This window comes from Echeneis naucrates, chromosome 4 (assembly GCF_900963305.1).
Source record: "Echeneis naucrates chromosome 4, fEcheNa1.1, whole genome shotgun sequence".
NCBI lineage: Eukaryota > Metazoa > Chordata > Actinopteri > Carangiformes > Echeneidae > Echeneis > Echeneis naucrates.
In genome coordinates this window covers 12,901,051-12,928,745 of record NC_042514.1, presented here as the reverse complement: position 1 = coordinate 12,928,745, position 27,695 = coordinate 12,901,051, and the positions used below count along the sequence as shown (strand labels likewise).

The following is a 27,695-nucleotide window of genomic DNA, read 5'->3' as shown; positions in this document are numbered from 1 at the left end:
TCAATTTAGGAATGATTGTAATGCAACATAGCTGATCCATGGTATGTTTACAAAATGAAGAATTGGATAACAATCGAAATGCATTCTAAATATATGATATATATACACAAACAATGCAAACAAATATTAGCATATAACTATTTATTATCATAGAAATATTTTTTACAATGTCTTTCATTTAGAAGATGGACATCAGTACTTTCTAAAAAGTACTTTTTAAGTGGTTTCTCTCTGTCTCAGTCTAAGAGAGCTCTGGGGCTTCTTCTGACTCCAGATGCTCCTCAGCCTTTTGCAACCCATCTCCTCCAAGCTCCCCTGCTTCAGCTTCCACCTCCTCACCCTGCCCCTGGCTAGTCATAGTAGTGTCTGTTCCATCATGGTCTGCACTGGTGTTCTGTGAGTCAGCTCCCTCCTCATCTTCATCTTCTACATCCATCTCAAAGACGCGTATGTGCCTCAGATTGGCACTTAGCTGCAAGGAAAGGAAAAGTAAACATTTGGGCAGCTCACAACATTGATTCATTGGCATGGCTCAGCAGAAGCTGAAAATGAATCATCTGACCTGACTGATCACTGACACAAACAGAAATGTTGCAGTATAGAGCATTTTTGCATGATACTCGACACTAAGATAATATTTGAAAGAGCTAGATATAAATTTGACTTACCACGCAGGCCACTTTGCGGATTCCATTGACAGCTACAAACTGAGCCTTCATACTCTCCAGTTCTCGCCACTGATTCCCTAACACCAGGCCTTGGCATGGGATGGCACTGCTCTGCTGGTCCAACCTGAAAATACAGGTGACAACATTTCAAAGTTAGGCCTTGTGTCCGATATTTTAGAACACAGCCTAAACCACAGCTGTTCCAGCACCATAAAATGTTTTTGTTGATTATCCATTCAGCAAAGGTAATGAGGACAACACTTCTTTTATTTGTATGTAACCGCTCCAACCCTGACGCTAACTATGTGTCTTCTCAGTTTTTCGTAAAAACTAAGTGTCATTGCACTGTCGCACATGCGCACACCTCTTATTCGGCTCCCATTTAAATTCAGTCTCACAGCTCAGGGTGGAGGCCAGAGGTAGCTGAGCCAGGACATGTCTGTTGTTATCCTCAGCTCCTTGTAAGACCACAGTTAGCATCTCATCGTCATAAAAACGAGCATCTAGGCAACTGTAAACATAAAGAGACCTGAAAAAAAGAAAGAAAATTCAAGTATATGATGGCAGGAACATCAGTGTCCCTTTACATTTATGTCTATTTTTTCAATTAAATTGTAGTAATGATGTTATAGGTTCTCACTGGGCTGCAGCAGTATCATCATCAGCACTGTCAAGATGGTGGCTGAGGTCAACTGACACAACGCTGTTGGGAATATATCTGCACAAGCACAATAAGTTTTGTTGAAAAAGGATAAAATCCAGAAGAAAAAAAAATTTGGACAAATAAATCACAGAAAAATACCTGTTTGGATCGGTCCCTTTCCTTAATAGGTAGAGCTTGCAGGATGAAATCTCTGGCATGCTGAACACAGCATAATGCATTTTGGCTTTCTTGTCATTCCACCTATACAATGAAAAATAGATACACACACAACACAAACAGTTATTCTGCAGTCAAACATTACTGCAAACCTCCAAGATGTCTGAGTTGTACATACAGAGAAGGAAGTTCAAAAAGTCGTGGAGTGTTTTCAGAACTGGAAAGAAAACAGACATAAACATCTGAATAAATGCAACTAGAATTACATAAATGTAGCCATTTTGGAAATTATGTAGCTTTTAATACAAATAACAAATCATACCTCTCTGGAACAGTGTACAAGGGCAAAAAGGTGACCTGTTTTACAGACTTCCCAATTACTTCCTGCATATAGATAAACAATGAATAAGCAAAAACACTGAAAAATAGCAATAAATTTACAAGTTTTTTTTTTTCCCGCAAATGTGAGAGTGAATAAATATGCAAATGACTAAAAACTCACTGCAGGTTTCTGTAGACACTGCTCAATCACATTTTCCATCATCCTCTTGACGAAGTGCAAAGACTTTTGAGGATATGAAGGAAATAGCAACGGGCTTTCTAGATAAAACAGTCCAACATTTTATCTGTTGGTTAGAACATTTTGTATCAAATATATTCTTTAACCTTATGCAAAATTAAAAATTCTGTAATGATCATAGCTTACCCTTGAGGTGTGTACTCTCCTGCAAAAACCTCAGCCACTGGTTTCCCTTGGTGTTAGGCGGAGATACAAGGTCCTCATCCTCGTCCTTAAGGTACTGCAGATAGACATATAGACTTATGAACCTGAATTAAAAACAGCAGCTCCATCCAAAACCACCAGAAACGAAAGAAAAGCACTTACCTGGCCAACTCTTTCCACATTGAAATACTTTCCTTTGCGATCAAAGAGTTCTTCATTCTGTTAGATCAGAGACCAATAATCTCAGTAATAAATATATTGAACTAGTTTAATAAGGCTGTTAAGCTTAACTTACCTCACTGAAATGTTCAGACAGGAAGTCAGCAACAAAGGCAATGTCCTTCTGAGTCATCTAAGGCATAAATAAACTAGTTTAGAAGGTAATAAATAAATTTAAATTATATGCAAAGAAATCACAAAAACTTTGATGACTCACCTTGTTGAGTTCTGGTGGTACATGCTCCTCACACATTCTTAGCATAGCTGTGGAAAAATAAAATATTTTAGCATTCAAACAATATTTAAAATTTCAAATACTTGCAATCTCATTAATTGGTACATTTCAAATTGAAATGAGAACAGTTATAAATGCAGTATTAACCCATGTGCTTTCTTTGTAATTTGACAAACTTAAACGCTTACCTACATACAACCAGCGAAAAAAGGCTTTGAAGTTTTTCATGCTCTTGTCAATCACCCTAAATGACAAAATCAAAGTAGATTATACAGAAAGCCTGTGAGCATGCCCAGTAGAACAAGATGCAAATGACTTTGGAAACCTTTTAACTCACTGCAGAAGTTCGTTGGCTTTCAGAGAAAATGAACCAACTGCTGTGATCGCACCTGAAAACAGGAAACATGTTGATGATAAACGACAGATTCTGCTTATCATGCAGGTCAATGAAATAGTACCTTCTATAGCGACTGAGTCCAGCCCAAGCGGCTCAAACTTTTGCTTCCAGAGGGACATTCCCTTCACTTCACTAAGGTGATATAACAGAGCCTCAGATCCACTGCAGAGAGCAAAGAAGAGGGAGAGAGCTTACAGGAGAGCCACTTTGGCTGCAGGCAGCACAGAGAGGAGGTGAGAAGATGGAAATACCTCTGCAGGTGGCTGATCACTAGTTTTTGGATGCTTGAGTAAGATGACTCAATAGAGTGGCCAAGCTTTTTTAAGCCCTAAGATAAAAATGAAACATATACATAACAAACAAACAAACAAACAAGATGTGATTTTCAGTTATACTACATACTAACAAAATCATCAAAAACTGACCAGAAAGAAAACTTAAAGATTGTAATATATGAGACATTTACACACTCACCTTGACAGTCAGCTGGTTCATGAGAAGAGCTTGTAATTCTGGGCTGCATTACAGCAGAGAGCAAGTAGCAAGGAAATTATAAAAGTTGCATGATTTAAAATCACAGCTTTCAAAAACAGAGCTAATTTATCAAATGCCATTGCAACTGTCTCAATGAAAAGGCATTGAGAGAAGTACAAGGTCAACACACAGAGGCCACTGACTTGACAGCCAGGTAAACCTGACCAATACAATGATTAAAGTCAATCAATATATAACTGTATGTATTTAAGATCATTTGCTAAAAAAAAATTGGAATTTGAGATAAGTAGACATAAAAAATATCAAATTTTATTGTGGAAAAGTTACATATCATGGCTTAAACTAGAACAAAATATGCTGCCAACTACAGGATAATCCAAGGTTTGGTACACATTGAACGCGGCCCTTTTCTCACCTTGATTGTCCCCACAACAATAGCTCCAGAAACTCATCTTGAACCTGAGTGCTTGTGTTCTTCTCCTTGAGAAAAAAAAGGTGTTGTTATTGTCTTGTATTAATTCATTTGGGCAACAACCTTAGACTACTGACCTGAACAAACTTTGTGAGGCGAAGATCCATCTGCATTAGGATGTCCTCCCAGGCCTCACACATACATGTAAGTGAGAGATGGAGGTACTGCAGCAGGGTGGAGATGTGTGTAAACTTCCGTGCCATCCTGGTGACCTCTGGCAGACAGTCAGACAGCAACCCCGTGTCCAGCTGGAAGAAAAGGACAGACATTAATATATAATAAAAAACTCAAATAAAAGCCCAGATGAGGAAGTGAAAAAAAAGAAAGTTTACAGGAAATGGAAAATGAAGACAAAACATGATTCTCACTTGGATGTAGCAGATTTCTGGGTTGTTTTCAGCAGATCTGGCTTCTGTGATCACAGAGAGGGACTTGAGATCAGTGGACAGACTGAGGCTGCGACACCTTCCTGACACCTACGTAGAGTAATTAAGCAAGCATTAAACAAATAACAGTTTAAACAGAATTCAGCTCATCATTTAAATATGACTGATTTACAGGTACAATTGATTTGCTGTTTTGCCTTCACTGTGTGATCAGTGAAAATTCATTAAATCTTCTAATTAAGTTAAATTTCATTATCCATTCATTCATTCATTCGTCTTCTACTGCTTACTCATTTCTGAGTCACGGGAGCTGCTGGAGCCAATCCAAAACATGATGTCTTTGGACAAGGGGAGGAAACCCAGGCAAGGGAAAACAAACTCTCACAGAATGTTGTGTTTACACTTTTACATACATAAACTATCTGCTGATACAAACTACATAATTTGGACTTATTACTACCAAGATCATAAAATATGTATTTGGAATAAAATATACTTTTGACCAAGAAATAAAATCCATCTCCAAAAGTTTTTTTAGCCTTTTGGAATATATCAAGGGATAAAAATGAATAAAAGAGCCTTACTCCTGTTACAGTGGCGATCTTGTACATCCCGTAGGCATAAAGCTCCAGAAAACCATTGCCTCCTCCAAGAACAAGTATATTTAGTCTGTACAGAAACAAAATGGAGACATGAAATCACTTCCAGTCCACAATAAAAATCATATTGGTTCAGACACTGCTCATTTGTGTTGATCAAGTGTTAGTTTTAATTTACCTGACTTCTCCAAGGAGATTCATTATCTCATCTGACTTTTCTTCACTGAAAAACAGACACATTGGCTTGCTATTAGAAGCATTTCAACTTTACCACACATGACCCACAAATTATTTCTGTAAATACTAGCCTACCTGAATATTTTTGATGTTGTGCTATAGCTGTGAAAAAAAAAAGTTTTTAAAAGTTTAGTCAAGTTTAGTTGAGTTGCCTTCTTTTAATTTGACGTATGTTTAATGCAACAGTTACCTCTTCGGCAGCGTTGGTAATTTGGGAAGAAAAAGTTTCGACTCATCTTCTGAGTTGTAAAAAGAGCTGAGGACACTGAAACACATCAAATCGACATTATTCTTTAAAAACTATTCTTTATGACATTGGTTTAACCCTAGGGCTGGACAATATGGCTGAAATTTATATCATGATATATTTCTTAGTTTTGGTTGATAGGTTATAATTCTGATATATCTATGAAACATTCTCCTAAAAAACAATATAATATTTTCAATTGAAAAAAAACAATGCAACTAAATCAATGTTGACCTTTTATTTGTATTCAGCTTTCATATACAAACAGGAGAAAAATAGGCTGATTATCTTTTTCTTGTGTAGAGTGTAACAAAAGTGCTTCACCATCATAAAGAATATGAAAAGTGAATGCAAGGAAGTGAGAGCAGTGCCCTGTAACGAATGTAATGCAGCGACAGACACTGTGAATATAGTGTTTCAAAATATCATAAATGTGCCATGTAATGTGAAAAAAAAAATTAATAAAGTAAAATCCCCAAGCTTCATGCATACCTGCTCTCCTCCATCACCTCCATCCAGTGCATGCAGGTCACAGGGTGCTGCACTGGAAACACATGGAGAATCTCTGCTTTCTCAACACCACACAGCACAACCTGTTTGGTGTCTCCAAGGCTGAAGGCCAATACTGGAGATTGGCAAGAGGGGAAAAAATGTATAGTAACATCATGATCTCATCAAAAACTTTTCAAAAAAGTGGAAAAGATCACAAAATATTCCTTACTTTTTCCATCAGGTCTCCAGGCAAGTGCAGTGATCTCCTTCCCAGTATACTCGCTGGGTGGTAAACTCCAAACACGCTGGAAACTGGCCAAGCGATGTAGTAGCAACTAGAAAAATGGGAGGAATGTCATTACAAAACCATAAATGACAAGACATGTTGTAGACTTGCATTAAACTATCTAATCTATGTTTTACCTCTCCGGTTGTGTTCGCCAGAGCAATCAGGTCTCGTTTGGGAGACCAGGCCATACACAATACAGGATTAGGGAGTTGTTTCTCCCCCACTTGTCGGAAAGCAGGCATGTTGTGAGCTGGAGATGTTTTAATACAGAACAGAGATCAGCTCTCAGGTTAGACAAATACTGCTCATCAGTTGTCAGATAATGTAAACCCCTCTCCTTCTGAGGAGACACATAAATACCTATTTGGAGTAGAGCTGATGTTTTTTTGATTGGAAATTAAGAAAAACGTAATCACAGAGTAAATTATTCGATCAAACATTACCGCCAGCTGTCCATTCATTATGATGGGAGATACTTAAGATTTTATAGGTGGATGTGTTTGTAATATAAAATGCCATTAAAATAAAAGGCAAGTCGCAAAGCCTTCATTAATCGTTTGGTTTCCTTGAAGTCAATAGATTCGTAGCTAACTACGCCAGGAAGAAATAAAAGTATGCAACTGTAGAATAGTACAATGTATCTGTAATAATCCTAACAGAGGCAGAAAAGAGAGCATGATGAAGCCAACGTGCTGATCAGCCGGAGCCTTACTCACTGTTGTTTCAGCAGATAAAGCCTCTGTATCCGTGTTAGCAGGGTTGTTAGCAAGCTAAGGTGGAGGAAACTCCGCGGTTTATGTCTCCGCGGTGGGCTCACAGAGAGAGAGAGAAATAACCACAGTTGCTGCCATGAAATCAATGTGTCAAATCCACTCCGGTTGGCCCTGATAGAAACACTTAATTGCCGTTTCGTCCATGATGTTTTCACAAATACGCGGACGGCGCCATATTCCCCCGTCGACCAATCACTATGAAGCAACGGGAGACGAGAGGAGACAAACTAGTTCGAGACGCAATTTCTAAATGAACCGCCGTGATGATGTGCTGAAAGCTGATGGCCAAATACAAAGCCAGAAAGATTTAGTTTAAAAAAATCAGCGTGTGTATGGACGAATTTAGAAATTTTGGTGATAATATCTCAAGTATTCAAGTTGAGGGTGAATAATTATTTCCAATTGCCGTCCAGTGGTCACAATGCGTCACTACATTGCATTTTCTTGTCAATATTTTCAAAACAAGGTGGACCAAAAGTATGTATCATAAATGTCCCTTCAATTAAATGCTGATTACAAACGTTTTTGTTGGTTTTGTGATTGTGCTGTTACATTTTTTGTGTCCTGTTGTTTTTTATATTATGTAAATTATTCCACCGCACTTTATCGCCACATAGATTTTTGCCTTCAATTACTTATTTGACATTATCTTGAGTTGAGACCAAATTCTAATTATTTCTTCAAAAGGATTTTGGTTGGGAGCAATTCAATGTTTCCTATAATGTACTGGCACCTTTTGAAGGTCATTAAAATTAAACTGATTGAAGTCTGCTTCATATTCTATGTGATTTTCACAAATTAATAATACTGTTTGAGGTGTATAATTCTAATTCAACTGTAATCTACTGTGTGCTTATGTAAGTTTTTGCTTATGCTAGCAATGATATATAAAACTATGAGGCCCCCAGCAATATTTAAAACACTACACGGTAATATTGTATGCAGGAACCATTAAACATAATCTATGATGGAAGGAATAGTTTTCTGGTGTGCACATGTAGTGCAAAAAAGGCTGTTGGAAACGTTTCAGCACTATTCTTACATGCACCACAAACGGACTCATTGAAATAGATTATAGAAGTCACCAATAAATAATGTACTTATTTTTAAATGATACCTTGCATGCAGTTATTGCTACTCAGTAGACTTGGAGTCATAGCAGATTACGGATTGTGTTTGTGTCTGTGTGTATGTAGTTAGTATGGTGTGTGCATCTGTGTACTGTCAATACTTATTACAGTTAAAATTCCTTCCAAACTTATCACTGGCACTTAACTCTAATCAGTAGATTAACGAAGCACCAGAATAGTTCTGAGAGCACAAAATGTGATAGTGGCCTAGAAATAGACCAAGTGAGGCTACATGGTCCTCATCTGTCTGTGCCTCTGCCTGTTGGCTCAGCAGACACAACAACTTATTTACATGTTCGTTGTAGGCAGCTTTGGCCTTGACCAAACCCAGTGCTGAATGTTCACTTCAGCTTGTCCTAAATTTTCTCAGGCTTATTTTTAACATAACGTATCTTCAGGTGAAACAGACAAGTGGGTGGCCTGGGGTCATTGGGTCAACTCAGTTTGACATAATGTCAACAGCGACAAGCTGCTGTAACTTCCATCACTGCAATTAGATGTCTTCACTTGGCAAACTTTAGCCAATAGCTACCTAGCCAATGACTAAGATATTTAGGAAGATGGTTTGATATACCTTCAATACCCAGACCTGTGGTTGTAACAGTGGAAGGTGCACATTGAGGGTATTTGAATGTTGCAATAAAACCTTATGCAACATTGTGCTGGCTTAAAGGATGCTGATTAAGAATGTGTGATGTCAAATATTGCAGCAGGCATGTGTCCACGCTGCACTGCTCTCATTTTGTACTGTGCGTTAACAAATGCTAGTCGCGTTAAAAAAATGGCACCAATACCTGCTGTTCACCACGACTCCCTTAACACTCTCTCTTCTTGCCAGCACTCTGACTGTGAAACCTGAGCCAGGGGCCAAATATAGCCCCTCACAGTGAGCAGTTAGGAACCAGGACAGATGGGACTGCAGGCCACGGAACGAGGCAGAAGGCAATTAGACCCTGGACCAGAGAGATCCTGCTGACCAATAAGGCTGCTCTGCTGGAAAGAGAGGCTTTGTTTTCGGCTCATTCTTACTTAGTAAACAAGACAAACCTGGAACCACAAAACAAGGAGAGTGTTTCAACAAATAACTCACTTTAAGGTAAGTGTTGCTCTCTTTGTGAGAATTACTGTTGCATTTTATAGTTGCGATTCAAATTTATCAAGACACTGGTATAACCTGGACCATTTCAGGTAACACAATACCTTCTTTATCATAGTGTATACATATATATTCATACATTTTTTGCATGTTATGTACGATAACTTACATGCCATTCTTTTAGAGAACCATTTCATTCATGTTCATTTAAAAGTGTGTGTTTTCATTAAATATAACATTTTGTGGAACAAGTATCTAAGATAGTGTAAGAATTTGTGTTTACAGTATAAGTTTTATCAAATCCAAGAAAGAAAAGGAGATGACATCAATGAAATTTGTTACTATTTTGTCAATCAGTCTCAGTTTCCACATTCATATTTAATCAGCACTGTGCTGCTGTTGTTGTTCTCTATAGGGACATTGAGGGGTGTTGACTTGTTTACTTTCACACTGTTACCAAGTGACTGTCAGTGTATTTTACTGCATATCCATTCATACGTGTGTGTTGGTGCGTATATGTGTATGTGCATGTTTCAAAGTAGTGACTGAGTTTGAAGGCCCTCTCTCCTGGGTGGGTGGTGTTGTGCTGCTACTGTGAAACATAGCCTAGGAGATTAAAAATAACAACAGCTGGTCTTCAGGACGCCATGAGCCACCGAATGTCTCGCTACGTCATACATGTGTCCACAACATTTTGTGAGGGTTGAGTCAAAGTCTGGAAAGCCCAGATATATGCTCCACTTAAACTAAATGGGCACGTAGTTTAACTAATTTTACATCAGAATCATGTGCGAATCTACAGTTACATTTTTCAACCCTGAATGAGAAGTACATCAAAGGAACCGAGTAACAGCGTGAGAGTAAAATCTCCTAAGAGAATCAGACCAAGATAGAAATGTCAGTTATGAATATTGTGACCTCAGCAAAGACCTTTCTTAATACCCATCAGCTGTGTCCTGACAGCAGTGGCCTGAGTCATCCTGCCAGCTCGGGTTGTGAGTTTGAGAATGGTCCAGACTTATGAAGTCTATATTTCAGGCTTGACTTCTATTGTATATGCTTTTTTACTGTTTGGTATAATATGGAGGAAAAAGTTAATGTCTACAGTAAAATGAAAGTTTATGTGTATTTCAGGATGCAGGACGGGAGTTGGAATCAGCCACTCCCCATCTCTCTGTTGCTAAAAGACTCTGCAGCAGGCGGGACTTTGGAAGGCAATGGAGGTGTATTTTCTGAGGCATCCTCCGATGGAGAACTCTACATGGACCCTGTGACAGAGTTGGATTCTGGAGATGCGGATTTTGCAGATCTTACTTCCTTCTTAAATGCAGAAGAGATTAATCGCAGTCTTGACCTGGCCTGGGAGGCTTTTGGTGACCCATGTGAATCTGAAGCTCCAGGTCCCTCTAATCCTACACTTCAGGAGCAGGTTCTCCAACCCACCCCCTCCCTCCTTGTGAACACCCACACTGCTGAAAACCTCATCACAAGCCCAAATCTGCACCACCAGACCAAAGCCAACTATTCAGATGATAATGTACCACTTAGAGTCACCACCAGCCAGAACACTGTCTTCAGCAAACCCTTATCTAGTGAAGATTTCCCTGAGAAGGTTGTCTGCCGCAAACCCATCCAGCCAGTTTATAAGCAGGATAAACCCAGGCTGGTTCATTCAGGCCTGGAGCTGAATGATCGGGCAGCTTCTGCCACAGAATTCTGTAGCCGAGCTGCCACATTCATCGAGGAGCTATCCTCTATTTTCAAAGGTTCTACTCATTTGGAGCAGCAAGTGGAGGAGGACTCCTCCTCTCCTGATAGTGGCTATCTGTCTCCAAGGAGCCAACGACCAGTACCTCTTGGCTCAGTCTCCGCTCCACATCCCAGCCAATCTGATCATATAAAATACAGCCAGACAGACACTGGCCCTCAGCCTGGAGGCCCAGTCGTAGTAGCAGCTTCAGCAAGTTACCAGCAATCAGGAGCTCCAACCACAGCTGGACCACTGTCCCCCCCTCAATTCATTCAGAAGCTGAAGAGTCAGGAGGTGGCGGAGGGGATCCCCATTCGTCTGGAATGTCGGATCAGAGGAAACCCCCTCCCCCTCGTCAGGTAGGTTTGACTTAACGAATGACTTCAGATCAAATATGACAGCTATATCACTGGAAAATATTGGAGAACAGAGGGGTGTTAAAATAACACAATATTGTGAAGATTACACAATTCAAAAAACGTTGAAGCCCATCACAATGCATTTAGCTATGGGCCTTCATCCATTAAGTCAGTGTTGGATAACATGTTTAACTGGGACAATATGGAAAACAAACCATTTTATTGGATTCAATCATTTTCCTTAAAATTTTCCAAAGCAATTTTGTTTTCTGAAACCTAAATAAATTACTTAAAAACCTAAACTTCTGCACTTTGTAAGTTTGTCAGCTGGTAGAAGCCCCTCACAACATGGATCCCCAGGCAGTTGCCTCCTTGGCTGTGGCTTTGATAAGTTACCCCTCTGAAGGTGGGCCACTGTTGTGTAATGCAGCTACTTTCCTGATTCAAACATTTTCTTTTTGTCTGATGGAACAATATCAATCCTTGAGCTACCCAGAGGAACCAAAATACAAAAGGACATGTTTGTGCTGAATATTTTTATTGTAATCAATCAATTAATGAATGAATCAAATCAAATTTATTTATTTAGCACCAAATCATCACACAGTTTCTTCAAGGCACTTGACAAAGAGCATATCCAGAACACACTCTGCATGGAGTTGTTTAAAAAGACCAGGCAAATCCCTTCATGAGCAAGACTTTGTGACATGGAAAGGAATAACTTCCTTAAGATGCAGATACCTCAGTGCAGAACAAGGCTCACGGTGAGCGGGCCATCTGCCTCAACTGGTTGGGTGAGAGAGGGAAAAAAGTGGGGGGTAGGGGAGAGAATGCAAGACCAATGAAAGCAAAACATACAGATGTTAATAGTGATGAAGCCTGCTACCACTAAATGTGCATTAGAAAATATTATCAGTCAGTAAGTAAAGTTTTTAGCAAAAGAAATGACAATGGGAAATGATTATTAATGTTTATTGATAATTAATGGTTGGAGCAGAGATGATTTAGCACTTGTAGGATGAGGACACGAAGGACAAACACAGACGATGGGAAGAAATCAAATTAGTGACATGTAATGGTGTAATGTTAAAACATGGGGGTTAGATTACCCATTACTATCTATGCCACTTGTCTGATTTGTGTACGCTCAACTTGAGTACCAGTTCATCAACAAACTAAAAATACATTCCCCCTCCCTGTTTCTAGATATGTCCGCCTCACACGTCTGTCAATAAGTTGCCATTTATTGTACTATGGAAAAATATCTGAATTATTTATTAATTGTAGTGTCAGTCTGATTAATTATGATGGTCTCTCTGTACGTATGTGTTTTTATCGACAGTTGAAGGCCATTGGCAACATATCTGTTTTCCAAATTTCTTCAAACTCCGGTTTCCCAGAATATTCCCCGGACACACACCACCACATAGAGGCAAAACACAACTCACACTCAAACCTAAGGACAATTTTAAGTCACCACTTAACCCAAACATGCATGTCTTTGGAAACGGGGTACGGGGAGAACATGAAAACTCCACACAGAAAAGCCTCAGGCTGGGGACCCGAACCAACAACCTTCTTATTGTGGAGCAACAGTGCAAACCACTTTGCCACCATGCTGCCCATTTTCCCAGAATAGCTCCATTAAGTTCCTGCTTAAAGTGGGTGAGTTGAAAGTTTGGGTACATCTATTATCGTACATGAACTTGTTCGGTATCTTTTGAAAATGTGTGATCTTGAATGTAAAGTAATGTGGGTTTAGCTAGTCCTCATCAAGTCAGAGTTTCCTGCAACAGACTTTCAAAAAAAGTGCAACCAAATTAGATTTTTTTTACTGTCAGGAGTTTTGAACTGGCAACACATTTTCAGGTGTCTGGTTAATCAGAAGACATAAAGTCAGTGGCCGAGGTCGTGTATCTCCCCAGAATGTTGTGAGGGGCCTCTTCTGTGGCTATATAAATAGTCTTCAGGCCAACAGGAGCCTGGCACAGGAATGCAGGCAATGTAATGACGAGGTGTTTTCACTCACCAGGCTCTGTATCTCCCGACACCTTCTTGGAGAATATTAAGGTACTGTGGGGCATGTTTTACCACAAGGAATCAGGAGAGGCCAGACACTGTGACAACATCAATGTGCGAAATGATAGCAAAGGGGAAGAGCAAAAATTGCAGCAACGCTCGTTAATCTTTCCTCCCTACAAATTCATAATCTACACATAGTGTCCATAAAAGTGCATTTAGTTGTTTTTGAAGAATGAGATAGGGGGATTGACGAACTGCTGCAGCAGCATTCACTGTTTGGCCATGGTGCAGAGACAGCACTGTGTCCTGTTAAAGAAGGGCTGAGTGGAGACACTAGATGGCAGCAGATCCTATATTATTCAAAGTAAATAGCCAGAAAGCAGCTTCTCGGAAAAGTGAATTGTTAAGTGTATTGATTTTTGGTATCTGCGTCTAAGATGTCATTTTAGTTGGAGGAGAAATGCTGAAATCTTTGGACTGAACTGGTTGTATCTGATGAATAGACAGTAACATCAGTAGCACCATAATGAATAGAATAAAACTTTATTATAAGAATACTGAAATTGGAGTCAAATGAAATGAGCAGTTGCGTTTGGTTCAGGGGTTTTGCACTAAACAGCTTTTTGTTTGTTTGTTTCGTTTTTTGATGACCACATTCATTTGCTCAGCTGAATTGTAAAATTAACACTATATGACCATATATTTTAGTCTTTAGTCTTCATTGTACATGTGACATTACGATAACAGCAACATTTTTATTGCTTTTCTATTTAAAGTCATACACACATATGGCAATAAAGTTCTCACCCACAGAGCTGCTTGCAAATTAAAGCAGTGTGTTAGCTGCCATGTATCTTCATAGTTGGACCCATTTTTCAGGCACTCCGCACTTAGGCAGTCCTTTTCTCAGTTCTAACTTTGGGTGTGTGGAAACATATGTACGCTGTTTTTCTTTATTTATTTTCAAGGTTCAATTCAAATGCCTGATTTTCCATTTAGTGCTCAGTTCCCATGGGCAGTGCCTTTGATGCCAGGCCAAGCAGGTGATGCACCTCCTCACCTCCCTCTCAGCTTTCTACAGCCTAATGAGCTGCTGCTGAGCTGATGCCAGCATTTTACATGGCCAGTGGAAGAGACATTCCTTGTGGCTGTGCTGGGCGCAGCCTTTTTTGATTGGCTGCAATTTGTCTCAGACGAAGAGTCTTATGGTCCTGGACGCCTGGTATTCTTCAGCATATCCTCATGCTTTTCACACATGTTCTGTTTATAATAATGCATAGTTGGTATTGGGGTGCTTGTGTGCTCTAGCCTTGTGAGAACCACTTTGTGCATTTTTCCAGCCTGAGGTCATTTTGGCCTTTCTTTACCTCTTCATAGGTCTAGTTTTGGGATAAGAATACCTGTTGACATGAGGAGCCTTGCATGCTTGTGTGTGTGTGTGTGTGTGCGTTTTGTTTTGAAAGAGAGTGATTGTAAATAAAATTTATGTGATGTGTGAGGTATCATTGTGAATGCCAAGGACACTGCAGGTGCCTGATGAATGAGCTCTCACTACTTCCATGCATTGAAAAACAGACGAAGAAAATTCATCTCCAATTGGGCCTAGCACAGCAATCTGTTTTAGGATTTTTGTCTGAAGTTTTTCCATGTCATTACTCAAGATGCCCACTTGACAAAAAAATGTAAACTTGATTTAAAGTTGAACTGAGAGAGCCAGATAGTTGTGCTACAGAGCAGGCTTCAGACATTTCCCAAAACACAAAAGGGGGACCGACAGCCTACTGAAGACTTATGTTCTGGAGTATATAAAAGGTGTCTCCAACGTCATTGTGTCACCAGCAGCTGAGTTATCCGCAGAGTTGTCCTCCTCACAACAGATGAACCAGGGGATTAAAGTAACAAATAAAGCCCTTTTTTTTCCCTTTGAAAAACAGCAATTAACTCCAACAGATCTTCAAACATGATCATACAAGTTCTGCGGTGTACTCTTCACAACTGAGTTTACTGCAAAACCAGATGCTGAGATTTTATCCAACAGGCTTGATCTGGTCTGACAGAGAACCAATAGTTGGTAGTGTTTGTTTAAACAAGACCTGCAATACAAAAACAAGGAGCTCAGTTTTCATCACAACAACAACATCACACAATCATTTAGGGATCTCAATATTCCAACCGAGTTTAGATCAAACAGATAGATTCAGTTTTATGTCATCAGCAAAGAAAAGAAAAGAAAAGCCATATATGCCAATAATGTGGCCAAGGCAGGAATAGGTCCATTAAGATTAGACCCATTACTGACCCTTTTAAGGACACCATTACTGGCAGGGAAAAACAAAAAGACAAGAAAAAAAAGATGAGGCACTCTGATATGGTGAAAATAAAAATAAAAAAATCCTCTATTGAATTCAGCTCGCCCTTCTTCACTTGCACTCTTTACTACTGGTTACTTGTCATCAATATAATGTATATTCATTAAATTACTATCACCAATTTATCCATTTTGGTTTCTTAGTTTGATTTAAGTATCAGGCATTAGAATATGAAACTTTATCGTGCCTGTTTCTGTCATTCTGCTTAACTGTAAATGAATCTAATAACTCATATTCTCAGTCCTAGCATTTTCTGATTCTTTCAACGTTACACAGATTAGTGGATATGTGTATGCATCCTATTCATAAAGATATACTGTACATTCATGATGGAAATACTTCAGTTTGATTTGTAGCTTAGCTCAGATTTTGTTTTAGCTTTTTTGTGTTTTCTTTCATTCTTGCTCTATGTTGATCTATTACATTTTCTCACACAGATAAAAAAAAAGACACAGGTTTTGTGCCGAGCCTGTGGCAGGAGTACTCACTCTACTAGTTAACAGTTACAGTAGTCCTTCCTCGTACATTGTATGAAACAGACTCAGTATGAGGTCATAGCAGGTGACCCACTGCTGACTCATGACGTAGCCTGACTGTAATGCTGACTGTTTGGACTGTTTAAGAGAGGCAATAATTTTTAATTTTCCCACATGGGCTCATTTGATCTCTGCAGGAGGAGGGGAAAGGAAAGAGCACTGGTATTTTTATGTCTGACTTTTTTTTTTTTTTTTTTGTTACATTTTTAAAGCATTACGTCATGTCATATTTAGGCTTCAAATAATGAGGGAGCTGAAATGATTATGGGTTTGCATTCATACTTGTATTACTAGTATGCTGGGACTACTTGACAAAAACTTAACATTCCTGGCACATGAAAACATTTACGAAGAAAGAATGCTCTGTATGGAGATTTTGCGAGTAGATGCGAGGTATGCAGTTTGACGTATTATTTAGTTCTCACCATGCTGAAAACTCACTCTGTAAAAGATCCAGAGATGCTTCAATTGACCAATTGACCTTTTTTTACTGAAAACTGACAGAGAATTTTGTGATTGAGTTATACAGACAAAAGAAGCTTTCCTGTTTCACCCTCAAATATTGTTGAGTGCAGATTACACACATCAAGACATCAGCAGTAAAGCACTCAGATGGATGCATCTCAGTGGTATTCCCCATGGGTACGTTAATGAAAGTGGGGACAAAAGGATCTGTCCTGTTTTAGACTCAGAGTGGGCCCCTGGCTCTCCACTGGCCTGGAGTGTGAAGTTTCACCCAATGAGGTGAGAGTTTTTGTGGTTTTTCTTTTCATTTCTATGCTTCTCCTCTTCCAGCTTTGGAGTTCTGGAGGCCCTGGACATTGAGCCCTAAAAACTGTCTCAAAATATCTGTATTTATGAATATGCTAACCTTCATATCTAGTTTCCATCAGGAAATTCTACTTAGAGTATAAAAGGTAGATCCAGCCAAATAGCTTCAAGATGTCTTTTGATGTTTTCTTTTTTTCTATTGACTACTTTTCTTTGTTTTCAAGGTTAAAGAACTTGACAAAAACTAAGTATGACTATATACAGACTGTAATGGATTTATAAGTGTCCTATATTTACACCTGTTGATCCTGGGAATAAAACTGCACAAATGTTAACTTTGCCAAAGGATTCTGGGTTCAACGCCATGTTAATATCACATCTAGTGCTTAGTCAGTGCGTGTTGTCCTCCACGATACACAATTTTTTCTTTGTTCAAAATAATTGACTATTCTATATTACACTAAATTACAATTTGAATGGAAAAAACCCCACAATGAGTTTACTGGGGCTGTACTATATGGTTGGCATTGACAGAGTCAATGAATGATCACAAAACTAAGCAACTGGGTGAGAAAGAGTTCAATAAGAAATAAACAGCTAGAACAGAGGGAAATAGGATTTGTACAGAGTTACATAAGTGGATCAGTGTCAGTTGAAAAGTGGAATACCAGATTTAATATGAAGCATGTCTGGTGTAGACAAAGGCAGTAGTCATGCATGGCAGGAGGATGGTAATCTAAGACGAGTTCCCCAAAGGCTGAATTAATCTTTATTCTGTACTGAAGCCTCGCCTCCTCACCAAGTATCAGCAGGCCTGTTTGACCTTGTCATCAGTAAACATGCACCCACTTACTATGACCATTAGCTAGCTCAATCAGGCCTGCTATGGCTAGTTGCATGGGAATGCTCAAACAGACTACTTTCAGTCAAAGCACAACAGCTCATATTATATGAGTTTCACACAAAACAAAGAGAAAATAAATGTAGTGGGCTGAAAACTGACGGGCACGCGTGAACAAGTGTAGGAGTGGTTAAGGTATTACTATTAAAAGTTCATATTTGTAGTTTTGAGTCATCTGGGCATTGGGGTCTGTTTCACAGCTGGGCAGTGAACAGGTCACATTCCTCTGTTCACCTGTTAAACGACGCTCTGCTATTCACCGGGCTTGATAAGGAAAGGCCATTAGATTCAGCTTACAGTAATCTGCTTTTTGATGAGATATTTTAGGATGCTATTTTTTCCTGAATGTTGAATTCCGGTGTGGCTGCCAAGGAGCTGTGTTTGAAGTCGAGCCCCATTCAATTATGCATCTTTGACGTTATTGGAGTGGTGGAATTTCGTGTGCACTTTTGTATGGCTCAGTTTTTGGTCTGGATAGGAATAGCAGCAGACTCTCCTGGGGCCTCATTTATAAACGTGGTGTACGTACAAAACAACACTTTCCATGCAAAGGTTGTGATCTATAAAAAACAGACTTGACGGGTGAATGTGTACACCCCTAAGCAACCTGACCAGCACAATGATCCTAAATATAAACCCAAAACAACCAAATAAGCCTCACCGGTAGAAAAGTCGGAATGACTACTTAAATTCGTCATGACTCTGACCCATGGCTTTCAGGCATACATACACTTTCTATATGTGCAGTTTAATAAATGAGGGCCCTGGTGTTTAAATGTGTAGAATGTGTTTATGTGTAATGCGTGTAGTGTGAAAATCAGTTTGTGCATGCATATTTGTTTTTCAAGCAGACAAGAGGTCCAGTGGCCTTCATTAAAAGTCTTACTTCCCATGTACATGACAGAATAACAACCACGTGAATATGAAACTGTCTTAAGCTAGTTGGTAAGTAAATATATACATGTCTGTTCTCCATATTTCACTTGAATAAGATGATCAGCTCTAAGTCCATAGAATGAGTGAGAACTAGAAGCCACAGAGTTCACTTCCAGGCAGTAAGCTTAGCCTGTGCATTTTATTTTTGCAGTTTTACACTAAAGTCTTGTCTTTTTATATGGTCAATACAGCAGAATTGCAGTGCGACGCTCATTCCCTCTAAGTTCAGAAATGAAAATGAGTAGCTAGTTTGTGAAGCATCTTATCAATGTGTTGATCACTACTCTCTTAAAGCTGTGATTTGGCTTCAGGAGTGAAAATATTCCAGGATACTGACTGTGAGCTGCATTATACACTCACACATCAGGATTGGTGGCCTTGCCTCCTTGAAACAGATGTTTTTGCATTGTGTGTATTTTGTTTGTGTGTTTGCATGTTTGTGGCAAGGTCATGGGTGGCTTTTGCAAGGGGGATCGTGCACATTTGTTTGTCTGGGCCTACAGCTGTCCAGAAGTATGCTGTCTGCTTTGTGTTAAGACTTTCTTGAGTTGGAAATTACACCTGGCCTGTGCAGACATTATGTCAACAACAGAAAAAGGAAAAGTCATTACCGCTTGAATAGTAGAGCTGCGCAGTAGGTAACTAAAAGTGTAGTCATTCATATGACCACTGATCTGCTCCGTCAGGTTGAGCTATTGCATTAGCTCCATTTAATTGCTGTTTCCAGAAAGTTGTGTTACATTTGTAAAACAGACGCAGACTGTTCTGTGGTTCTTATTTCGCTGAAATAACTTCGTGGCAGGAAATCGATGATTGGGGATTTGGAAAAATCTTAGAATTGATTAAATATGCTGCTCCAGATCTGATTCACAGTTTTGCGCTGTATGTGAAAGCCTATTGGATGTTTGAGGAAAGATTTTTGTTAAATAAAGCCAATGAACCAAGCCACTGGATCTTGATAGCTATTTTATAGCCAATGCCTTGAGACAATGTTGTTATTGGTCACGTTTATTAAACTTGGTGAATTACATATCTAAAGGTGCAGCTCGGATTGGTGTGCCTTTTCTCTTCTTCATTCATCAATGTAGTCCCCTTTTCGATGTCTTTTACAATTTTGGTCAGTAACTGTTCAAATATCATTTTCAATTTTGAGAAATTTTCTTTTTATAATGGATGTTTATTTTCTGGAGTTCAGAAAATGTTCAGAGTCACAGAGGTGATGTAGAGGCTGTATCGTCCTCAGTATGACGTCATGATGAGAGGACATGTTTGTCTGTTTTTGTTTGTGTACTTTGGTTTCCTTGGAGCAAAAACAGTAGTTGTCATGACAACACGCCCTCATCTTTTTGTGATGTCAACTGACCTTTGAAAGACCTTCGAAATGTTATGTGGAAGTATGTGGATGTCAACTTGAATAAACATGAATGCTCATTGTGAAATTAAATGTTTGAATGACAACGAATCTTAATTAACCAAGCATCTCGCTCTGCCGCTCTATAAGAGAAATGTCTTAATTTTTTTCCCACATACTTTTTCAAAGCTTTTTCTGTCATTCCTTGCTCTAGAGGAAGATGAACAATGATGGCCTGGGCCACAGCAGGTCATTGTTAATTTATAAAAACATTCAGAGGCTGCAAAAGCCCTTCTTTTTATCAGCTGATGTTTTACAGGGACTTAGGGGAAGTACAGTGCTTTTCATTTTGTTATCCCTTCATATGGAAGGGATTACTTTCACAAATGTGAAGAATCGCATGATTACAATGTGCGCCAGTAAGAATGATGCTGGAAGGAGTGTGCTCCTCCCATCAAAGATTTTTATGTCACACAGTTTTCAGAGGTGGACAAACTGTCTTACTGAAGTCAAATTACAGACACCTCTGGTCAAGTATTGCACCAATACAAGTCAAAGTTGTTAAAATGGTCAAATTTTCACTTGCTTTTAAAACTAATAGAGTACAAAACTATCTCATTGTTGTATTATCCACTTCTATGAATCTAATTATGCTGACTGTAGAATAGAAAGCTTGTAGAAAATTATGCAAAGATTATAAGAATCATTTTAAGTTATTTGACTAACAGCATAAAAAATGCAGCAACTACAAGATGTGTGTGAGTTCATTTAGAATAAATTAAACGTTACACCCCTTCTAATGACTTCTAATGGCAAATATCTTTCGGCATTGATGAAGTATATTTGGCTAATGTAGCCATTGTTAGGACGCTGTCAAGTTCAAAGAAAGCTGTTATAAATGGAGCAGCACAATATGTGTGACAGCGTAGTAGGCTGTGACTGGTTCTTCTTCTGTAATTGACACAATGTATGGTTGTTTACATTTTGGAAAGTGAAAACAATTCAATTATTCTGAATGAAAGATAGTCAAAAGTACAATATTTGTCTTTTAATGGTAGTGAGGTAAAAGCCACAGGTTTCAAGAAAGAATAATAATACTCAAGTAAAGTACTCTTTGGAGTAAATATACTCAAAAATATAGTTGTACATATTATATAAAGTTTAGTACTTAAGCGAATGTACTACTTTACTGCGGCTACTTCGCTTTCTGCCATTTTAGTCTCTCAGAGCAAAGAGAGAGAAATCTTTCCCAGTAACAAGCACCACAAATAATCCCACCTGTCACTTTTCAGTGGAAGGCTCTTGGGATCTTCATTGACAGTAACCAAAATATCACAAGATCCTGCCTGTATTGGAGCTAAACCCCCTGCAGGGAGTAAAACACACCACCTTTCAGTCTGCATCAGTGCTCCGGCTCTAAACAAACCAGAAGCACCATATTTTTTGAACTGCTCAATGTGGTTAATTTCAAGTTAGTGTGCTTGGGATCACTGCACAGTATTGTCATACATACCAGACACAGTAGCCACAACCATCTGTCTTCTACGTGCCAGGTGTTGCCAACTCAAAGTGGTCTATTTAGACCGTGATATATGCAGGCTATTTTTGTTCAGGCCTAACTGGGCTTTTTAAGCAGACTTCTTGGCTCTGGTATGTGGATGTATTAAGTCAGGGCCAGTATAATCACTGCTCTCTCCTTCTTGTCACACTGTATTGGGCACTGTAGCACCGTCCTCTTTTATTTTCAAAATAGCCCTGTTCCTGCATTCAAAGATCTGAGCTACAGAAGTTTCCATGGTGACTGGGTCATTTGGCCTGAGACCAGGGTTTGGTGTGGTGCTTTTGATGGTCAGCCGACTGTGGCCCAGAGTTGTGCAGGAGCATAAAAAGCAAGGTCTTGGTTTTGTTTTTTTTTGTTTGTTTTGCCAGCATATCGCAGACCCAAACAGCCAAAATACGTATGATCACAGATCAGCATGTTTAAATGGTTGCCGCCCATAAAATGCGTCATGTTAGAAGAAGTTTACTTGTATTGAACTTTTAGCGGTTTATAGTTGCACTGAGTTTTACATGCATGGTTGGGATTTATCCTTGTTGTAAAGGAACACAAAAACATTGAGACTTTTCAATCAACCGCTGGAATTAGATGAATAAATTCAACATGGGCAGTGTTCCAGCAATTTTTAAATGTCTTAAATGTATTTTTCAGCTCTTCTGTGTCGTGAGGAATTTGGCAGCTTTGCACTGCTCCCTCCCTCTCAACTCTAAACCCAGTCAGAGCGTTGTGTGTATGTCTGCCTGTGTGATTCAGAGTGGCTGTCCCGGTGTGAGGGTGTCAGTGGCTCAGTGTTTGTCATGCTGTCAGGAGAAGCTCTGTGTGCAACCTAATTTCAAGGAAATCATTAATGAGTTTGGTCTAACTAAGTGGCAGCAGTACAACAGGTCAGGTAAGTTACGGATTAAGCAACTGTTGTAATTAGTGATGTGTTTTGCTGATTTATTCAGGTGAAGGTCAAAGTTATAGTCCCATCTCGTATTTAGGGAGATTGTTTCACTTTGAATGATAGTGTAGGCATGTATTTTTCTTGTTGCTAAGGATTTAGGGCTTTTATGACAACATTGATAACTTTTAAGGCATACTTGTGTTTTATCTATTTTGAATCCACTGAATTATTCACGCCCTCTGACAAAAGACTGAATTTAAGCTGAATGTATGTGTGTGTGTGTGTGTGTGTGTGTGTGTGTGTGTGTGTGTGTGTGTGTGTGTGTGTGTGAGGGGGCAAGTAAATAAGTGCAGAGGTGTGTGAATTTTTCGCTCAGCTGCGGCACTATGCCAGTCGATTCTCTCTCTCTTGTTCTTTCTCTCCCTCTCACATACACACTCACCTACACTCATGTTGTAATTCACTGGATTTAGCTGTAGTTCAAGTGAAATTAGTTATTTTGACTGTAATAACTTTACCTGCAGAATTGGTGTATACATAATTTGGTCACATTTTATATTATAACACCTACAGTGATTCAGTCCAGACCATTTACCTTTGTGTCACCTTAGTATTGCGACACTGAGATCGACTCTTCTGTAATTCATCAATGGACAATGTCTGCCAATCTGGCCTACTCTCCCCTTTTGGTTAAAATTTCTTAGAGAAAAAATGTCCTTCATTGCTTCCGGGCAGAGCTGTTGCTGTCATCTGCAGCTGTCTGCTGTCCAGAATATTCTGGTGAACTCTGACCTGTGATCCTCTGCCCCAATTGAAAAGGCTCAATCATCAGATAGCTTCTGCTGCTTTATTAAGCTTGACATTTTGGCATCAATCATCTTTAATCTGGGAAGTTAATATTTTCTCGTCAGTCGCGATAATAACATTTAAACAACTTAGTGGAATATTTGTACATTGCATCATTGCTGTACTGTAATTAATTCTTTGCTAATTGTGTCATTTACATTTTTATAGTCCAGCTCAAAATCATAACATATCAGCATAATATCCCAGCATTATAAAGTAACATTATCAGAATGATGAGTAAAAACAGCTTTTGTTGATGTCGGCCAAATTGTGAAAAATTAACTGGATATTTACTTAGTAAAATTTACAACTATGGTAAATAACCAGTCTATTGGTGCTGGGCAGTGAGAGTAGGCCTACAGTGGATTTTTCAAGGTCAGTCTGTGTAAAACAGACCTGCCTGGAAAATGTTTTTTTTTTTGTCAGCAAGAGTTCAAAAATGATTTGAAACAAAAGGGGCGTGTTATCACTTGTTAATTGGGTATTTAGAAGCCAGCCAATAGCATTTTCTTTTCTTTTACATTTTTTTTGTCAGTTTTTCAGGAAATAATATTTGGATACTGATGCAAAAAATAAGGTGTTAAGTGTTGAGCTCTATGGCTTACATGGGTGCCAAAATATGTAACAGCCCTTTAACCTGATATGAGACACAGTTTGTCTCATAATGTCAGCAAGTGACTTTATTCTGTTCGTTATTTTTTCATATGGTCGACATTTTCCGCAATGTTTATGTGGCTGAACCTCTTTAAACCCTATAAATTGAAAATTTTAACGTTATTCAATCAGTTAGCTCACATAGATTTTCCATAATTCATCTTTAACATAAATTGACCAAGAATCTCAAGAATAATTCATTCAAATTTACCGGCATCATAAGATGGCAGAATTGAGAAACAGCTGTGACTCCCTACCTTTGCAGATGTTGTAAAGCAGATTGTGTGTCCTCTGCTGAGTGGATCCATGTTCTGTCTCAAGCAATAACCCACCGTGAAGAAATGATTCGAGAAATTAGATTTTGTAGCCTTGAGTTTGTAAATTGCCAGTTGCCACCTTGGTTGCTTTAAACCAGAATAAACCAAATTTGGAGGCGAAGGTGGAGCTGAGGAGGAACTCAGACAGGTTGCCATGTGTGGAAGTGCACATCTGTCAATCATTTTTTTTCTCTTTCAAAGAGAGCTTATGTGTTATCACGCTGAGAGTATTAAATTGACAGGAATTGCAATTATTGGTATATTAAGTTTAACTGTGAGAGTATTTTTTGGCTGTATGACTCATGCATTGAATGGTAGTAAAATCTGTGTCATTGCATACATCGACGGCAGGTTATTAATTCATTATGTGGCTTGTAGAAAATTACAGTAATAAGGAGGGTTGTAGTTGGTATAAATATTTTGCAGCTATGGTGAAGTTCTGTTTTTAGGGCTTTCACCAGGCCATCTCAAGCTGCATGCTTTGTTGTGTTCAGTCAGCATCCGTGGGAAAGAAGAAACGCAATCTGCTGTCTATACCTTGTATTTACGTGAATAAGGAGAGCTCTCCGTCGTCAATAATAAAACCAATATGGCTTGCTACAAGGTTTGGGCAGTTGCAGTTGACCTCTATTGTAGTTTGTAATTAGGGACAAAAACAGCCTTAATGCAGCTCTTCTTGTCCAGTTGCACTTTGGTTGACTTCTGTGGTTTGGAACTAAACACGGAGCAAACTTTGGAGTAAAATCAAAGTCAAACATGTCTATGCAAGTATACATCTAGTCTCCCCATTTCTTATGAAGTGATTGTTGATTGACTTGTGGGTGTGTTTTTGCAAGTGGGTCACTCCTATATCCTCTCAAGGCCGTCTTTGAGATATGAGACCCCCTTTCTATTCCTCTTCCTTCTACGCGCTGGCTTCGATTCGTTTGGGTTTGTGGTGAAACTGAGCCTAGATTCATAAAATTTTCCATCAACAGCAGCAAATAACAACAGGGTCAAACGAGGAAAGCATTGCCCTTCACACGCACTGTGGAGGCCAGGGCAACCGGCTCTGGTTTGGCCTGTCCTACGGAATACTCTGCATGTGAATAGGTTAGACTAGAGGGGAGTATTAAACAAAAATTGTTGACAACCCGGGTGTGTTTTGGCTTTTCTTGTCTAAAATTGCCTTAAATTATGCTATTGTTGCTGTCAGTCATAGAGCTGCAGACAGGCTGGTTGTGGCAGTGGTTGTGGTGAATGTTCAGTCACCATCTTGGCTAGGATGGGAGATGAATGAAGACGTGTAGCTCTGCTTATGAAGCCAATAGACTTTCACCCATTTGGTTTGCATGTTCTGAATAGTTGTGTTTTATAATAGTATTGTGTTGAGAGGAAATAGGTGGTAAAGCTATGCTGTGCCAAGAAATTTCTACCTACATTCAGTCCTCTTGGTGACTGTGTTTCCAAACACACCCTGCTTCCCCTGCAAATGGGCCGATTGATGGTTGAATTCCTTCTGAGCCTCCAGCGCTGTGTGTGACTCAACAGAGTCCCCACAGGAGTAAATGCTCCATGCTGTTCAGCACATTCCAGAGAAATAGAGAGGGGATTAAATAAACATTACCGTCTGTCTCTAAATGAGTTTACTCAGTAATTATGCATAATGGTAGATTATAAATGTTGATTAATAAGGGGTTTTTATTGTTGTGCTTGTTGGGAATGGTTTGTGCTTCCTAGTTCATATTCAGCCAACCCCCGGAGGAGTGTGAGCTGATGAGTCTTCTGCTCTGTGTTTTGTCAAATCGTGCCCAAACAAATTTACATTTCCATTCCTTTCCTCCTATTGAGCAGATGGTCTGTGTTTTAAATCGAACAAGGGCAGCCTGTGAGACATTTGTGCCAAACATTGAATGGAAAACTACTGAAGATGTTTACAAAAGAAAAAAAACAACAACACATAAATGCATATGTTTTTGTGTTTTGCTTCACATGTGTTGCTGCCTGAGAATGCTTCTCTTGCGATCTGGACAGACTCAGGCCTCCCTGTGTTGTTTGTTCACTATAGTTACACACATTCACAAAGCCCACAGTATACCCCAACATCCTCCCATCACATTCAAGTTGAATGATGTTACATGTTACAACCCTTTGCCGGTATCCACTTAATTCAACAATGCTCAGAAGATGCAAATGTATTTCTAATACTGAAACAGTCCACATCAAACTTAGATCATATAGCTGCAAAGTCCACAGTGAACTGATTTCATTTGTTCTGTTAAAAAAAAAATATATATAAAAATAGTGAGGTTGAACCAACAAAGGAAACCTGAGTTTCCCATGCAAATCCACACCAGACATGGCTGCCTCCCAAATGAGCTGTTTCCCCTTCTTTCTGCCTGGTTGTAATCTGGAAAAATGGATTTTAAAACCACACAGACATATTGCTTTGCTCGAACAGTCAATTTTTTATAACTTGAAGTCAGCTTTGAAACACAGAATCAGGCCTGTGTAGAGTGAGTAAAGTCACACAGGATGCCCATGTTGTCTTTTTCTGTCTGGATCATGTGTTTGATGCACAGACAGCTGCCAGGCATGTCTGAAGCACAGCAGATGACTCCTGTCCTGCCTGAGGGCTGACAGACCAGTGGATAAGGTCTCCTCGCTTGTGCCGCAAACAGCTCTTCATTAGTCTCACGTCGCATTCTGTTTCCTATCATTTAACACACTCACTGGCGTCTGGCTGCGCGATATAGCCAGCCGAGTTTCCTTTGTTTCACTTCATCAAGTGATAAGACCGAGGAACTGCCTTGAGGGATTTATTGTTCGGAGGGGGGAGGGTACTGTAAAGCTACAGCAGTGATGAGTCTCTGCACTTCTCCATCTGTCACTACCACTGATGAATAGCTCAGTGTGATCTGTCTCAGAGGGTTTCATTTTTCCTGTCTGACCCGGACTGACTCATGCTCATCCACCTCTTCTTCCTGTACTTGCCATTCATTCAATAACTTTCTCTGTCTCGGTTGCTGATCTCACACCCACTCTGTCAAGTGTAAATCCTCAAGTATGAAGTGCAGTCTGAATATTTTGGCTGATAGCTTGCTCTCAAAACAGGAGTCACTCTGCAGTTTGACTGACAATCCAAAGTGTGAAAAATCAAGCAATGGTCATGCAGCAGGAT

The 27,695-nt window shown here is 39.3% G+C and overlaps 2 protein-coding genes across 4 annotated transcripts in view; one reads left to right on the top strand and one right to left on the bottom strand.

Annotated features, from left to right (window-relative positions):
* Window positions 1-132: 132 nt before the first annotated feature.
* Window positions 133-7,230, bottom strand: anapc4 (anaphase promoting complex subunit 4). Its single transcript, XM_029500117.1, has 28 exons — window positions 6,997-7,230; window positions 6,415-6,530; window positions 6,221-6,326; window positions 5,992-6,124; window positions 5,443-5,517; window positions 5,328-5,354; window positions 5,194-5,238; window positions 5,001-5,085; window positions 4,399-4,506; window positions 4,108-4,278; window positions 3,974-4,038; window positions 3,538-3,580; window positions 3,315-3,391; window positions 3,125-3,225; window positions 3,004-3,055; window positions 2,855-2,910; window positions 2,649-2,695; window positions 2,508-2,564; window positions 2,375-2,431; window positions 2,195-2,288; window positions 1,991-2,088; window positions 1,811-1,872; window positions 1,667-1,705; window positions 1,471-1,572; window positions 1,309-1,386; window positions 1,033-1,197; window positions 669-792; window positions 133-472 (listed from the first exon to the last, which is right to left on the bottom strand). Exons 2-28 carry the CDS (start codon window positions 6,520-6,522, stop codon window positions 242-244), a joined length of 2,406 nt encoding a protein of 801 aa, XP_029355977.1. The 5' UTR covers window positions 6,523-6,530; window positions 6,997-7,230; the 3' UTR covers window positions 133-241.
* Window positions 7,231-9,144: 1,914 nt separating this feature from the next.
* palld (palladin, cytoskeletal associated protein) overlaps window positions 9,145-27,695 on the top strand; it is a 48,298-nt gene continuing 29,747 nt past the window's right edge. The window contains exons 1-2 of one of the 3 annotated variants that reach the window (XM_029499213.1): window positions 9,145-9,279; window positions 10,414-11,388. In XM_029499213.1, the coding sequence (XP_029355073.1) occupies window positions 10,415-11,388 (974 nt within the window). In that variant the 5' untranslated portion in view covers window positions 9,145-9,279; window position 10,414. Of the gene's footprint in view, window positions 9,280-10,413; window positions 11,389-22,549; window positions 22,722-27,695 lie in introns of those variants that run through there. The other 2 variants (XM_029499214.1, XM_029499215.1) reach the window with 2 other exon arrangements.

Bases quoted from the DNA above. Each gene is read 5' to 3' on its own strand.
- anapc4 (XM_029500117.1), bottom strand. From the start codon at position 6,522: ATGCCTGCTTTCCGACAAGTGGGGGAGAAACAACTCCCTAATCCTGTA. The intron at 5,086-5,193 runs GTAAATTAAAAC...GTTTCTGTACAG, and splicing joins AATCTCCTTGGAGAAGTCAG to ACTAAATATACTTGTTCTTG. The intron at 3,226-3,314 runs GTATTTCCATCT...TGCTCTCTGCAG, and splicing joins GTGATCAGCCACCTGCAGAG to TGGATCTGAGGCTCTGTTAT.